Source organism: Mytilus trossulus, unplaced genomic scaffold (assembly GCF_036588685.1).
Source record: "Mytilus trossulus isolate FHL-02 unplaced genomic scaffold, PNRI_Mtr1.1.1.hap1 h1tg000233l__unscaffolded, whole genome shotgun sequence".
NCBI classification, from domain to species: Eukaryota; Metazoa; Mollusca; class Bivalvia; order Mytilida; family Mytilidae; genus Mytilus; species Mytilus trossulus.
The window spans coordinates 2,069,207-2,085,975 of NW_026963314.1; the positions used below are offsets into that span (position 1 = coordinate 2,069,207).

The 16,769-nt window shown below is 32.3% G+C and overlaps 1 protein-coding gene across 1 annotated transcript; it reads right to left on the reverse strand.

Annotated features, from left to right (window-relative positions):
- Positions 1 to 1,440: 1,440 nt before the first annotated feature.
- On the reverse strand, positions 1,441 to 13,911 carry LOC134701179 (probable serine/threonine-protein kinase roco6). The gene is made up of 4 exons (XM_063562318.1): positions 13,758 to 13,911; positions 8,327 to 8,992; positions 7,187 to 7,311; positions 1,441 to 2,355 (listed from the first exon to the last, which is right to left on the reverse strand). Exons 1-4 carry the CDS (start codon positions 13,909 to 13,911, stop codon positions 1,441 to 1,443), a joined length of 1,860 nt encoding a protein of 619 aa, XP_063418388.1.
- Positions 13,912 to 16,769: the final 2,858 nt, after the last annotated feature.

The following is a 16,769-nucleotide window of genomic DNA, read 5'->3' on the forward strand; positions in this document are numbered from 1 at the left end:
ATAATTCAACATACTAGTTACTATAGAGCTTTGTGATTGTAGTTTCTTTTCGAATAGTGCTAAGCAGGGGTTGGGTGTCCAATGACTTATTTGTGTCCCGCATTTAATTAATTATATGGTCGTCCTCACAAACTGATTGTCAAGTGTAATTGCCTATGTTGTCCTTTTTATCGCAGAGCAATGTTTAGTTCTCGAAAATGACTGAGTTTATTTCAAAAAGCAGGAGTCGCTTAGCAAAAGAGTTTAACGGGGTCCATGTTGATCAAGTATCGTTGGTTTTTATGTTACACTCTCATTGCTATATTTAAGAGTGTGTTTTTTGGGTGTGCAATTCTGGAGGTGTGTCTAGATTGGGAGAGGTTATAATTACAGATAATTCATTTTTGAAAACGTTGTATAGGAACATTGTTTAGCAAATCAAATCGTGCATATTATAGATTGACAAGGGAAATAAACGTGTATTGGTAATTGATATTTCAATATTGATTTCAGTGTGCAATATAATAAAACGAACATGAGTTAATGACAGTTGATCTGAACTGATATATACATAGTTAATATTCTGGCTTTTAATGACTGATCTTGAATAAGAAAAGTTCGTAATTATTTATCTCATTTAAACCAATAACGGTTGCTGATTCTCAGCCGCATCATAAAGTAACCAATCAGATATCATTAATTATTTATTGATGGCGTGTATGTCTACTGAAACTAATAGGTCCGCACCGTGATGCGAAGCAATAAACGAAAATGAAAGTCAAAGATACAAAACAATGACCGTAGCACAATGGTACAACGGCAGGATTTATAAAAACCGAGCCCTGTCAAAATAATATTACTAAAAATGGATGTTAATTTGTTTTAACCAAAACCATAATCATAATCATTTTCATTATCATTACACATACCATTATAACAGATTATGCTAGTTAAAAGTTTAGCTAGTTGGAATTTTGATTTGTGTACTCCAGAATACATTTAGACAGTTGAGAATAAAGGTACCGAGACAGAGTTAAGACTATAAGACAGTTGAGAATAATGGTACCGAGACAGAGTTAAGACTATATACAATGGGTCCAGATTATATCGAACTATGAAAAGACTGCTGAGGATTCCATAGGATAATCTAACCAATTTATAATGATGCCGTTTTAAAAACATACCTCATTATTCATCCAAGGCGAAATTATCTGGTCAGATCGATGCATTTGTTTATGCTGAATGCAGAAACACATCTTCTCAATTATCAAATTATCATATTCAAAGGTGTCTTTAAAATAATAGCCGTCACTGCATTTGAAATGGATTTTAAACGATATGTTCACTTTATATCTCTCTTTTATATCTTCAATAAGTTGTGTTACTTCACTGTGTATACCGCTACACATACTTCCGAATCCCTCCTGTTCGGAAAACGACACAACCTGAAGAGCAATGGTATCAGTCGACATGGTAACTAGTATTTTTTTCACAACCAGATATATCAATGTCAAACACACAGATTCCACGATATAAAGCGAATGATGTAGCATCACTATCCACTTTGCTAGGAATGTACTGTTTGATAAACCAGGCAGAGATATGGTTAAAGAATGAAGGTGGAAGAAATTCAAATTTGTAACAAAGCCAGGAAGTCCTTTTACAGTTTTTTGTTAGAATCCCAACATTTCTACATACATCTTCAAACTTGGAAGAAGGCATTTGGCTTGGCATTATATAATAACTTGAGTTCTCAATTTTGACTAATATGTCAAGTTTTTCCATAACTTTATGTAAATTGTTTTTCTGTCCTGAAAACTGACTTCCATCTTTTGATTTGAAAAGTTCTGTTATTAACGATTCACTTAATTTGCCTTGTCGTCTAAACAGTGTCCAGTCCTCAAGGTGATGCAAGCCGCTGTCATCAATTCTATCTGAGACTAAACATCGGAAAGCATCTGCTAACCACTGAGGTTTTAAAATGATCAAATCCGGTATATTTTCAAAGAAAATAATGTTCCCTACAGTATGCTGAAATCGAAGAAACAACAGCAGTTCATCTTTTTCCAGTATACTAATATCGTGATGTTCAGCAAGTTTGGACATGTCATTTAAATTAATAATATTTTTTCCCTCGTTTTTATTGATATCGATCAAATGTTCTAAAAGAATCCATTTTAATGGAAATGTATTACCCCAATTATCCATTTTCCTTGCAGTCTCAGAAATTACATGTTGCAACTTTACAAATTCTTCATCAGTATCTGTCAAATTTGACAAATAACATTTCTTGTGCAAGTGATGATATTTGCTTTGCAATCCAAGAACTTGGTCTAGTTGATCGTTAAGTTCCTTTTTTCTCTTCTTCAAATCTGCCTACGAAAAATAAACAAAGGAATAAAAAACCTTTATGTTTGATATTTTAACGATGATTATCAATGAGAAAAGTCCAATATTTATTAGCTGTATTCAAACTTATCACTATCTCTCATGAGATTGTGAAAAAAAATTATGATCATTCTATGACTTTCTAGGTTTTATTCGTTGTTGAAGGCTTCTTAGTTCTAAATTGTGACTTGGATGGAAAGTTGTATCACATCTTCTTGTATCTGTTCTATTTTGTTTTACATTATTTTGTGTTGCTTTGTCTTTATTGAAATAAACCACGTCTCCTAATGAAACCCATTTATGGTCATGTCTTAGTCGTCTACCGACCGACAGTAGACCCCTTTGCAAAGAGGGGATTTCAGATTAACTGATTTGTCTAGTATAGAGATCCTGGTACCTTTGATAACTATATAGAGAGAGTGATCAACTCTGCACAATGAAAACATTTACAACAACAATGCACAAGGCACGTACAGTGAGCTTTTACATGGCTACACCTCATCTACATACCCTCTTTCTAGTGGATTTCCACATTTTTCAACATTCATATCGATAAAGTAAGTATTTTTGTGATTTTACAATTTAAATCATTGCTTATGTGTTATCGTCCTGAACATTTATGAAATATATGCCAAACAAACAACGAACAAAAAGTAAAAAAAAAATCCGAACTTCAAGAAAAAATCAAAACGGAATATGAAAGTTCCATATCAGAAAAAAGTAAAATCATAAAAATACTGAACTTAAAGGAACATCTAATCGGAAAGTCAATATTTACATGGCAAAATCAAATAACAAAACACATCAAAAACGAATTGACAAGAACTGTCATATTCCTGACTTGGTACGGGCATTTTCAAATGTAGAAAATAGTGGATTAAACCTGGTTTTATAGCGCCAACCCTCTCACTATGACGAAAGTCTCATAAAATTCCGTTATCTTTACACTGATGCGTGAACTAAACATACATATTTCAATTTTGTATACAAATAAGGTCGTTAGTTTTCTCGTTTGAATTGTTTTACCTTGCCTTATCGGGGCCTTTTATAGCTTATTATGCGGTATGGGCTTTGCTCATTATTGAAGGCCGTACGGTGACGAGATCTTTTAAAGTACAGCGTCACGTTATAAGAACCGAAGAAATACAAAAAGTCGCACTTACAATAGTTATTATAGTTAATAAAAATACGGCTAAGATAATCTATGCCTCGGATGAGAAAATCCTTAGTTTTTTTTAAAACAAAACACACCAGCAAAAAATGAAAGACAATACAAACACATTGACGGGATGTTTAAATACCGAGCCACGTTTAATGGGTATCACTTAAAACAACCCAACAGTAAAAGTAATATTAATAATAGAACATAGACAAACGAAAGAACAATAACACACATTGTTAAGATGATAAACAACATCAGTACGCATAATTTTAACATCAAGACAATCACATATTATTTGTGAAGTTGATAGGGAATATTTATCAACAAGGTTGTGGTACCTTCCGATTAACTCTTTTAGAAAAAGGACGAGACGTTCTTTGACATACCCCTGGTTCACCAACTTTCTACTCAGACACTGATGACGTTTTACAAAGATTTCAAAAGCAAAAAGCTGAAAATCATGACGCCATTTTATGCTAAATCCAGAAACCACACCTGATAAATCATTGACAACGTCAATATTTTTAAGTAACTACTTGATTTTAGTGAATGCATCTAACAAGGAATCAGTGAGTTATGTTCCCCCATTTATGAAAAAATAATCCTTTTTTTCCTTTTATTATGTAAACGGGATTATAGTTGTAACAAACGAAACAACCTGGAAGTTTCCGGATCACAGATATATCTTCAATTTCGTTTATGTTATTCAAAAAGATACGTTTGCCAGTTATATGAAAATAAGGAGATTAAGTATAATTGCCAATGAGACAACTATCCACAAAGTTCAAATGAAGTGGATGTAAGCCATAAAAGAATTGTCTATAATAATGAAAAGAAATCCGTGCCGTTAAATGGCTATGTTAGGCCCAAAATTGAAATTTTGAAACCATCAAATTAAGGAAAAACTAATGGCATGATTTGTAACAAAACAATTTACGAAAGAAAAAAACCATGACAGACATGAACTGTTGTGAATTTGGAATATGGCGGGGGGTAAATATGTTTGTGAACGGCCATCTCGACTTTGGACAACGGTGTAATAGTACAACATAAGAACAAGCTATAATAATCAGTTAAAAAAGGCATAACTCACCAGATCGATACAAAACGGTAAAATATCTAACAAAAACACATGGCAGGGTATTTATACATTCATAACAAAACTAAAAAAAGCGGATGTAAATGTTTAAATAATAACTCCTCCCTTATCTGAAACTAAAAGTGTAGCATCAACACATAGAAAGACACACTCTAAAATATCAATAGAAATGGCTTACTCCATCACGTAATACCAATTTGAAATTCGACATAATGACTGTTTAACATCACGTGAGAAAAATTTCAAATCATGTGATGAAACGGTCATATCATGTAAAGAAGTACCCACATCATGTAATGAAGTTATTACATAATATAAGAACTAACCACATCACGTAATGAAGTTTTCACATCCTATAAAGAGCTAACCACATCACGTAATGAAGTTTCCACACCATATCAAGAATTAACCACATCAACTTATGAAGTTTTCACATCATAAAAACAACTAACCACATCACGTAACGAAGTTTTCACATCAGATAAGCAATCAACAACATCACGTGATGAAGTTTTCACATCATGTGAAGAAATATCCACATCACGTTTACGAAGTTTTGACATCCTATAAAGAGCTAACCACATCACGTAATGAAGTTTTCACATCATAAAAACAACAAAAAACATCGTGTTGTGACGTTTTCACAGACTGTAAAGAAGTTACCACATCACGTAATGAAATTTTGATTAAGGAACTAACCACATCAAGTCATAATGTATTCATATGATATAAAGAACTAACAACATCACGTAATGAAGTTTTTACATACTTTAAAGAACTAATCATATTCCGAATGAAATTGTCACATCATATAAAGAATAACAGCATCATGTAATGAAGCTTTCCCATCAGGTAATAAGCATTCCATCATGTCATAGTAGTTTCTTTTTATGAGGCATTGACAGCGTTCCGTAAATCAACAATCAAATACCTGACTTGGTACAGCTATTTTCTTCTATAGAAAATGGTTGATTAAACCAACCAATCCCTTATGAACTAACGCTATCTATAACCCTTAATGTAGTCCCAAATGTGGAGCAGGATCTGGTTAACCTTTCGGAGCACCTGAAATCACTCCAAGTTTTTGGTGGGGTTCGTGTTGCATAGTGTTTAGTTTTCTATGTTGTGTTTTGTATACTATTATTTGTCTGTTTTTTTCTTTCTTTTTTTAGCCATGGCGTTGTTCGATTTATGAGTTTGAATATCCCTTTGATATCTTTCTCTCCTCTGTTGTAAACAATATCATAACAGCAATCTACCAACCTTTGGTTTAGGTATTGGAATATAAAATTCAATTCTGAATGAAACGAACATGAAAAAAAACACACCTTGCTGAGCCTTGATCCAAGTGTTGATATGCATGTGAATATGACTTTTGCAATGGACATTGAATACCAATTTGTCGTGCAAATAAACCCATCATAGATACCAGGACTAATTTTTGTATATATACGCCAGACGGGCGTTTCGGCCACAAAAGGCGATGCACATATACATTATCTGAGATTAACTTTGCGGTGAAACGTATTAACTCCAAACACATCTGAATTAAAATGTGGTATGCAATCGTAGGGGATTTCTTTTTTCTCTTTTATGGGGTAAAATATTATTACTTGGGCAATATAGTTATCAGGATTATAATTTAGTACGCCAGACGCGCGTTTCGTGTACATAAGACTCATCAGTTTCGCTCATATCAAAAATATTTATAAAGCCAAACAAGTACAAAGTTGAAGAGCATTGGGGATCCAAAATTCCAAAAAGTTGTGCCAAATACGGCTGAGGTAATCTATGCCTGGGATAAGAAAAGCCTTGGTTTTTCATAAAATTTAAAGTTTTGTAAACAGGAAATTTATAAAAAATGACCACATTATTGATATTGATACCCTCGGTGACGAAACGTCCACCAGCAAGGGCATCGACCCAGTGGTGTAAACAGTTATCAACGGTACCAGGATATGCGTTCGACAAAAAATCAACAACACTTAAATTATTTGATTATTAACTTTTAAAGGGGTCTTTATTTGGTCTGTAGTCTAACACACTATTACGTTTTAATCCCAAGTCCTGGCATGAAATCTTTGTCGTCCCATTTAGATGAACATAATACTGCATTAATTGATTTTGTTAAATATTCATACAATACAACTGTATTTTAAGCAAGCACCTATCAATCAATAAATGCACGATTTGTGTGTACATCAGTTGTTTTGTTAAGCAATTGTCCAAGGTATTGTTTGGTAGAGCGCTTATAAACACGTATATCCAAAAGAAGGGGCAAGTGTTACAGTTGTTGTCGGCGGTAGCTATAAGTAATGATTGTTAAACGATATTGTTGTACATGTATTAGAAATAATGAGATGAACTTTCCTTTTTTTATTGCAAGTTGTTATCCTGCGCTTACTTTACTTACTATTTTTTTTTAATGTTGGAGGATGACTATGTTCTTTTAAAAAAAATTGATGGAGCTAAGTGGCGTGCCCAGTCAAGAATGGATACTAATAACTTTGAAGATAGCTCGGATAGAGATGAAGAACAACGTTCCACAATTGTATTACCTCTAATTCATATCTATCCTTTCCAGTAAAAACTAATACAATCGGAGGATCGAAGTGTCCATTCCTAGCTTGTTTGTCGGCCGTTCGATGGCAATGGATAGAATCAAACCAAAAATCTACATACTCTGAAATGTATCAGCAATGTTAAAACAATAATTATTCATGACCACCTACCATACTTTTTATATTTTTACCTTAGCAGAAAAACAAAATAAAACCACGATTCAACTATAACATAACTTGCAACTATATATAATGCTAAAGGAACGAATTTGTCAATTTTCATAATAAAATATGTGTATCCTAATTTTTGTATGCATATTAATGTAGCTCATCATTTTCACTAAAGATTGGGTTTTTTTTGGTTTTACTGTTGTATACTCTGGCATCTGAATCCTTTTCTTTTCTATAAAATTAATGTAATAAAAAAATGTGCTGTGACTTTATTTTTACTGAGCTTGTGTTTGGTTATAAAATATTGTTTAGAGTGGTAGAGTTATAAACAAATTGACATAACATGCATTCAAAAAAACACAAACAAGTAAATTAATGAACTATTTCGCATCCGTTTGCAATTTATTTGAATACGTTAAAGTAAAAGAAATTGATGTATTTAAACTGTTTCATTTGTTACACTACTCGTCACTCTTATTTTCCTTATTTCAACGAAATAGCCCGAATGCATTTGTAATATTATTTACAAATAACTATATCATGTTTATACTTACAATTTTAAATTTCGAAAGACATTTATGTATGTATTATGTATTAGTTTAACTACTGTCAATTGATTAATTAAGATGTAAATTACACCTAACTCGTATTTTCGTTTCTGGGTAGGGTCTTTGTCAGTCCATATCAAATCCCACACGTGGCAAATGCGCTCGACAACAATTTAAATTGACGAGTTTTCTGACCGAAGGTCAATGGTTGGATCCGCACTCCAGTTTCCTCAATCAAAACAAACTGACCGCAACGAATTAGCACACTAGTGCAATCAACCAATCAATATTGTGTTGGCTCGATGAATATTTAGGTAAATTGCTTATTTAGTTTTTCGTTTTTCGTTTTATTACAGAATTAAAAATCCGTATATTAAATAATGTTATTTCATTTGATTTTCGGATAAAAAAAACATACCTCCAATGTTCTGAAAATCAGCAAAACACTGCCCTAAGCCTTGTTTACTTATGTCGTCCTTCATATCTGCAACTACAAGGTATACTGCACTGCTTGTCAAAAATGCTTGATGTGTAGCGTAAAATTCTTTTTGTCCTGCAAAGTCCCATAATTCACATAATGCATAAAGGTTTAAAGGAGCATTTACAGTTGACTTAGAAAACACATGAGACATCAAATCTTCAGGCATTACTAATAATGAAGACTCATTCTGTTTGTTATCCAGATTAACCTTGTCGTCGGTGGTGAAGTCCTCGGGCATTACCAGTGATGAAGATTCATTCGTAACTTCTTTATTATCCAGATTAACCTTGTCGTCGATGGTGAAGTCCTCAGGCATTACCAGTGATGAAGATCCATTCGTAACTTCTTTATTATCCAGATTAACTATTGCCTTGTTTGTGGAATCCTCAGACATAAACAATGATGACGACTCATTTGTATCATTACTGTTTTCCAGACGTACCTTTGTATTTGTTGTAATATCTTTGTTATTAGTAGATTTTTCATCACCCTGTCGTGTATTCATATTATTTGTCTCATCTACCTGCATATTTTGAGTGTTTCTGTCCTCTGTATTTGGAATAAGTGCTCTCTTAATCCGGCCCACCTTATCATCATTAATTCCTGGCAGAAAACAAAATAAATGATTTGTTCAAGTGTCGAAACAAAAATACTAGTCCAGAAGTGTCAGTGATATAAATTGGTAGTAGTGATCATTAAAAATATCATACATTTAGAGTATCGGTATTCTATTGATTCATTAAAGTACGTTATGGTACTAAGTAGGTCATGTTTCCTTGTAAGCGAATACCTGCATTCCTTGGAAGCAAGTACAATTCCTTACTGTTTGAAATATACTAAGGGTGTCTGGGTTATAGAAGCATGCTCATCTTGAAAATACACTTACCCAAGATGGAATTCCATTTATTTGTGCAGGCAGTATGAATGCATTCGTAGCCATGTCCGACAAAAAGGGAACATTAATTCCAATGTCTCGAGTAGAGAGAATTCGATGTTCACTGCATGTAAAGTAAACGTTTCTTCAACTATATGACATGATATTGCTGTTACATTCCAACTCAGAATAGTTTTTTAACTGTAGTCCATTATTTCCGCCCGTTATCCCAGTAGTCCTGTCATTAGGTCGTGCATAACTAACTTATAGTAATAATCGTTAATTTTCCTATTCCCTAATATGAAGGAGATCCAAAGGCAAATGACATGAGTTTCTTGAAGTTATTATTGTACGGACATTATGAGACCGATGTGTGTAGCTAACTTGGTTATTGAAAAAGAAACCTACAACAGTTTGAGATCAACTTGATGTGTTAAACACTGGAAACGAGTGCAAAAAGGCTAATTTCTCCATGGATATATAAGGAAAATGGACCTAAAACCTCTTTGAGTGGATATTCTCAGCAAAATTGTGTAGTCCAGCTATAATATTTTTTTTTATATTACAGGCTTACCACGGAAACAGACTCACGTGTATTTTTTCTATGTTGTGATGTTATAATATTGTTTCAGAGAAAGGGAGAAGGTTTGGTACCATTAAAACATTTAATCCCGCTGCAAACGTTTGCACCTGTCCTATGTAAATAATCTGATGTACAGTAGTTGTCGTTTGATTATGTAATTTATACGTGTTTCTCCTTTCTCGTTTTTATATAGATAAGACCGTTGGTATTCCCGTTTGAATGGTTTTACACTAGTAATTGTAGGGCTCTCTATAGTTTCTTTTTCGGTGTGAGCCGAGGCTCCGTGTTGAAAGTCGTACCTTGACCTATAATGGCTTACTTTTATAAATTGTTATTTGGATGGAGAGTTGTCTCATTGACTTTTACCACATCTTCCTATATCTACTAACAGTAACAATTTATGAAATGCCAAACCTGATTAGTTTTTGATACTTTCGATATAATAAAAAAAAACATGAGCAAATATTTTATCTGGTTTTTTTTACCATTTTTTTTATGCATATTATCCATTAAAAAATTCCACTGACTCCTCCGTCAAACTCATACGAAACATATTTTTTTAAAGAAAAAAGCACTGTCAAATTAGATGGTGAAGTGGATATCTCAATTGAGCATGGGGAATAGTAGTGTAAAGCGGAGGGAAAAATCCAAAGTCTTAATGTTGCTGCAAATTTCACAGATTGTGAACTTAGATTTAGCTGGTGATCTTTATACTTTTTGAGACATCTGGTTAACACCACTGGTAGAATAATCTCATCTTTGAAGGCCATCTTTTACTGTAGAAAGAATAGTTGTCAGAATTCATATAGCTCGCAGAATCACTATATTTTATAAAATACTTTATCACAACATGAACACTACAGTCTGGTTTTTTTTCCAAAAATGCCAAAGAGTGAAACTTTTCCAATAAAATTTCTGGGCATTTGTCTACATATTCCTAACGCCTGACATTGTATCATACACAGGTATTATTTAGTTGACTTTACATTATGGACATTGCTTATTGCTGAACAGTCGTCTTCATATAACGTCGAAAGGTGACTTGTTACAAGTTTTTGCCAACTGATCATTTTTGTTATCTATCAAAATGTTTCTCATGAAAGGCAACCCCCGCTATCCAAAAAAAAATAGTGATACAAATCGTCATTTAAGGGCAATAATTCCATGGTGAAGTCGGACGATATCCTCTAAATTGTCCTAATTGCAGATCTTGTCTTGCTGATCATGTTTGCGTATTAACGGTAACACAATACAAACATTGTATACCTACAATTCCCTAGTATAAAATGCTATAACTTTCTTTATTATGCTTGAAACTTTATAAAAGTAGTATCTATGGATAGCTTACATATTACTCTTTAAAATTATTTCAATGTTAGTATTATACAACAAATATTTAATCAATTATAATGTTAACGTGTTTAAACAAAATACATGAAATTTCCACTTTCAATTGATATAAGCTTCTTTATGGATACCCCAAGAGGGTTGGTTTTATTATATGTTGTCCCTAAAGCCATTATCTACAAAAGGGTGTCTAAGATTTTGAAAAGAATGTATAGATCAAATTTTAAACCTAATCAAACATTATTAGAAATGATAGAGATTTATGGCATAATAATTGATCACGTAATGATTGCATAACTAAAATACTACATTCATTTAAAAGATTATGTATATGCAGTCTTAAGAAAGTACAGCATTTTAAAGGTTGGATATTTGAATTAAAAAATATTTGTATTGTGCTACCTGAAGCTTATCAGTTTAATTTTTAAGATAAAAGGCAAAAACGCCAAAAAAGTTGAATCAACATAAAAGGGCAATAACTCTAAAAGGGATCATGATTGCAATTCAATGATTCTTTGTATCTAGTATAGTTCTCAATATGATAACCAACATGAAAATAAAAAGTAAAATTGTCATTTCCTGTAAGAAGTCGTGTGACAAATTTGACATATATGGACAATTGAAAGAGTTCAACATTCTGAACATTGTTGCTTCAGTCAGATAAAAAACAAAAACTTGTATTTTTAGCATTCGAATATTCGAGGTTTGTGAGAAGAACAATGGAATTCCGTTTGCAATAAAGCCTCCTACTTTCATGACTTTTTCTCCCAGGAACCCAAATAGTCCTCTCCTTATGGACATTAAAACATATTAGGTCCACACATAATCGAATAAATAACTAGGAGTGCAGTACCATGAGTTAGTGTTACATGTATATTTCAGTCACAAGAGGAAAGGGGTCCAATGTTTTGGTGTTCACGGATTTTGCTCTGAAATCATTGTCGCTAATTTTATGCTAGCAAATGAATGTCCAGGGGTCATGCATCACTATTTGAGCACTTTTATTCATACATTTGAACAATTTGAAATTCTTACTTTACATATTTCCCCTTCTCATGTTTTGTTATACGATACACAGATAGTTTATTCTCATAAAACCATGCAAGGACAAATGTTAACATCCATCTTTCACATATTTGCAGGACTTTTTCAAGTGTAAGAAAAAGGTGCAAATGCCTCATCAGCTTCCAAAATTAATATCGTTATCACTAATTGCTGATCTCCACTAAAGTATTTGTCACAAACAGTTAGGATGTTCGATTATTAAAAATCTTCTTTTTCTAACTTAATTATCATGCTTAGTATTTCCAGAATGGAGGTTAATTTGCAACAATGGAATTTGCAACATTAAACATTATAAAGTTATGCAATTGCAGTTTTGAATTATATAACTCTTCCTCAATGTATTTAAATAATATAGATTGTTTCATTAATCATTTGTTATTGTTATAGAATTACTACAATTAGCATGACTTACAAAATCAATGCGCAACCTTTACGGCTCAAACTTAAAAACCTGAACTACCTTGATCAACAAACAACTAGGAATCGGGGAGCACGTGAAATTAAATGAGTTGATATAGAGCAATTATGACCCAAACATTTTTTTTTAAATCCATGCGTTTCTATTTGATTATTACATTTTGTCTTAGCAGATGTTAAATATTTTGGTGTATCAAAACTTGGTTTTTCAAAATCAACACTATCTAACTTCCTTGTTTGTTAACCTTTTCTTATTTTGGGATTTTTTATCGCAAGCGCTTTGAGGTTGCATAAGTACATTTGTAATAATGAGAGGTTTTTTGGTCAAGGTCATCACGCTATCGGTGAATTCGAGAACAGGAAGACAATAGCAGGACATTTCTGAATTTTTTAAAAAGGAAATGGATTTTCCTTTTATATTTGTTCCCTTTTTCACGTTTTTTTAAGTTAAACTTGGCCATTCATGTATTTAAAACATATTCAACATTTGTTTTTTGTATTTTGAAGTAGCATCTGTATTTGAGACGCTTATGAGTATAAACACAGCTACAACTGTTGATGGAATGAGGATTTTAGACTTGCTTTGTCGTAACTCTGTCGGAACAGTGTTTGTATAAAGAACATAAATTTGTTTTAAAGAAGTCAATATTGTATGAATATTGGCAAGTGCAAATGTATAAAAATCATATATTATAATATACGTGGCCCTACACTTAAGAGGCCATTGACATTTTCATTTGAAAAGTATATTTTTGAAAATTCTATCGCACATTCTTTAATTGCATATGGCAGTATTTGCGAAAGTGGTGAATAACAACCAATTTTCTATTATAATACTATATGACTCAATGTTCATATGTCCCAATGTTAGAATTAGTAAAATTTTCATAGTTTTCTTTAGATCAATTATATAAGGCTATGTGGTAGAAAACAATCTAACAGTGACAACAATTACAATGTATGTGTAAGTGCAACATATTTTTCGTTATATTAAAGTAATGATAACAAGATTTTTTAGATTCATTAATAACTTTTTCTGTGAATTTATAAATCATTTTTTATCACCATTGGGTATTATATACCTTTGCCGATTGTCCATTTCCCATCTTCTATGTTGATTTTACATCTACGAACAACAATATCAACACCATCTGTACTAGTAACATCAGATATGTCTTCCTTCAATAATCTTCTCAAGAGGCATGTTTTACCAGCTGATTCCTTACCAACTATCATAATTCTTACGTTATACCTTTTTTCGATTTCCGAACTTTGCATAAGCGTAATATATCTTATTTTATCTTCATCTGATAGTTGATTTATAGCGTCTGGCAAAACTGAAATAGATTTCATATATATCATATTTTATGTGATGGTTGAAACAAAACATAAAAAATACAGCATATTATATTTTCTTAGCACAAAACTGGTGTACCACGACAACTAAAAAAATAAAATAAAAATAAAAATAAAAAAAGTAATACCGACGCAAACAGTTTGAACCGAAAACATCTGATTCTTTTTAAGCTCATCTGGCCGGAAGGGCCAAGTGAGCTTTTCTAATTACTTGTTGGTCGTCGTCGTGACCTTTACAAAAATATTCTCCTCTGAAACTACTAGGTAAAATTCAATCAAAATTGTCCACAATCATCATTAGGGTATTTAGTTTTAAAGATGTGTCCGATGACCCCGTCTGCCAACCAACATGACCGACATGGCTTGAAATAGAACATAGGCGTGAAATGCCGTGTTTTGCATTTATCTCTGACATGCAGAGCAAATATGACGTAATAAAAATGTTCATCAGGTGAAGATATATCTGCCCTGAAATGTTAAGACGAATCAGACAACCCGGTGTTGGATTGCTTCCCCTGAAATGGTAATTTGAGGATATTTTGCAGTTTTTGATATTATCATGAATATTATTATAGATAGAGATTAACGGAAACAAAAATAAAGTGGTCAAGGTTAACATTATCGTATATTGTTAACATTTCTAATAATTAAATACAATCAAAATCAGTTGTTAATAATAAAGTAGCCATTAACGAAAACACAAGTTATATATTGATTTCTTAATTGTCTAAGAAAAACACTGACATGTCTCATTCATGGATTGTTTTTTAATGGCGCGATAGATCCTTGCTTGAACTTTTTCCTTACTTAATAAAAATTGTACCGGGTAGGGCGTTAGCAAGACCGGACATAAAAGTCAAAGCGCTTTATAGTTAATTTTTCGTAAATTTTTGTTATCTTTTACAAAAATATTTTGAGATATGAGAACAAATTATACCCAAAGTATGCTCTCAAAAAAATAATTAGACCTTCACAAATCGATTAAATTATTAAAAATAATTGTCACAATGTTTTCATTAAAACGAAAAAAACAAATAATAAAAGGATAATTTGATATTTACTATAAAAATGATCAGTAATTAAATATTACATTTTCAGTTTTGTGGTTAGAAACAAATATATGACTACAAATACAAAAGAATAAAAGAACAGAGTTCCAATGTCCCCCTATAATATTTGCAAGGGCAAAACTCTTTAAAAAAAAGGTATATCGGAAACCAATGTATAATTTAACCTTTAGTATAAGTTTTATGAAAATATGGCAAGATATTGTACCTGTGAGGGCGTTAACAAGACCGGACATACTGACGTACACCCAAACAGACGGACGGACGCCAGGTATTTTCATATTCACTTCAACGCGTTATTGTTCAATCTCTTTCCATTTAATTGTATGAATTTCAAGATAATATATACATCACAACAATACGTCACTGTTTGTGGAGTCCTGTGCTGTCGTTAATGGAAGCTGTTTGTTGTTATTCTGCGGTTTACATGTTACTAATAAACTATAATTATATGATCAATGTATTCGGTTTTTTTTTTGTGCTCAGTGTCCTTGCTTTTCTTTGTACTGTACATGTATTTCTTTAACGTATTGTTTTCATTTTAGCGATATTTTTTAACAATGCCATATAAACGGGAAGTTTGACTAGACATAAAACCAAGGTCAACCCATCTTGTTTTCTTAAAAAAATCTATTCCAAGTCAGAAATATGGCGTTTGTTATCAAATAGTTCGAGTGTATGTATGTGGGCGTTTGTTTTTGTTGCACTTTAGTGTCTATGTTGTTATGTTGTTTTCCTCCTATAGTTGATGTGGTTCGCTCGGTTTTAGTTTGTAATCCGGATTTGTTTTCTCTCAATCGATTTAGAACTTTTGAACATTGGTATACTGCTGTTGCCTTTATTACTAACTTACTATTACGAAATTGGATCCATCGTGTCATAAGTTTATGAAAAATAATACACACAGCGACTGAAAAAATTATAAAATTTCATGTTTAGAATAGAAGTTCGTAAATGTGATTGTATTTCAGATAGTACTTCACCAATTAATACTTAAAGTTGTATACACACTTTCTGAAACATAAGTTTACATACATATAGTGAAGGTAGGCAATTGAGCTGATAGTGCGTTCGAAAAGATGCTTAGATACTCATCACATGTCGTTGATTTTGACAATCATTTTAAAAGTTCCTTACGCATTCCAGAATTCAACCATTTTTGTATTTAAAATTTTGGGATTTGAGATTTCTTGTGACTATATGCTGTTGTGTGTACGTTAACTCATTATAGAAGTCGTGTATTGCTGGTTAGTAAAATCTAATGTAATGACCATTATATGTTTGTCATAAATGTTATATCTTACATAATATAATATGCAATGCTGATTTAATGATACAGTGTTTGTACTGGAATTTATAACAATTGTATCCAAGCATAAATTTGTGATTATTTATTTTCTTCCATCCAAATGTCTTGTTGGGTATTGGTTATTTCGCAAGTTGTTCCTTATATATTTGGTAAATGAAATCTAGCAGTAAATGCGCAATTAAAACTGACAACGTTTTCCCGAACAAGTGTTTGATCATGTTGATCAGAGTAATCTTTATTACACTGTTTTATTGGTATCAGTACATCTTCGCAACCGTAAAAGACATCGACAAATCTATTTTCATAACTAACAACCTCTGGATTGTATGAGTTACTTATACACTCCAAGGAATAGTGACGTA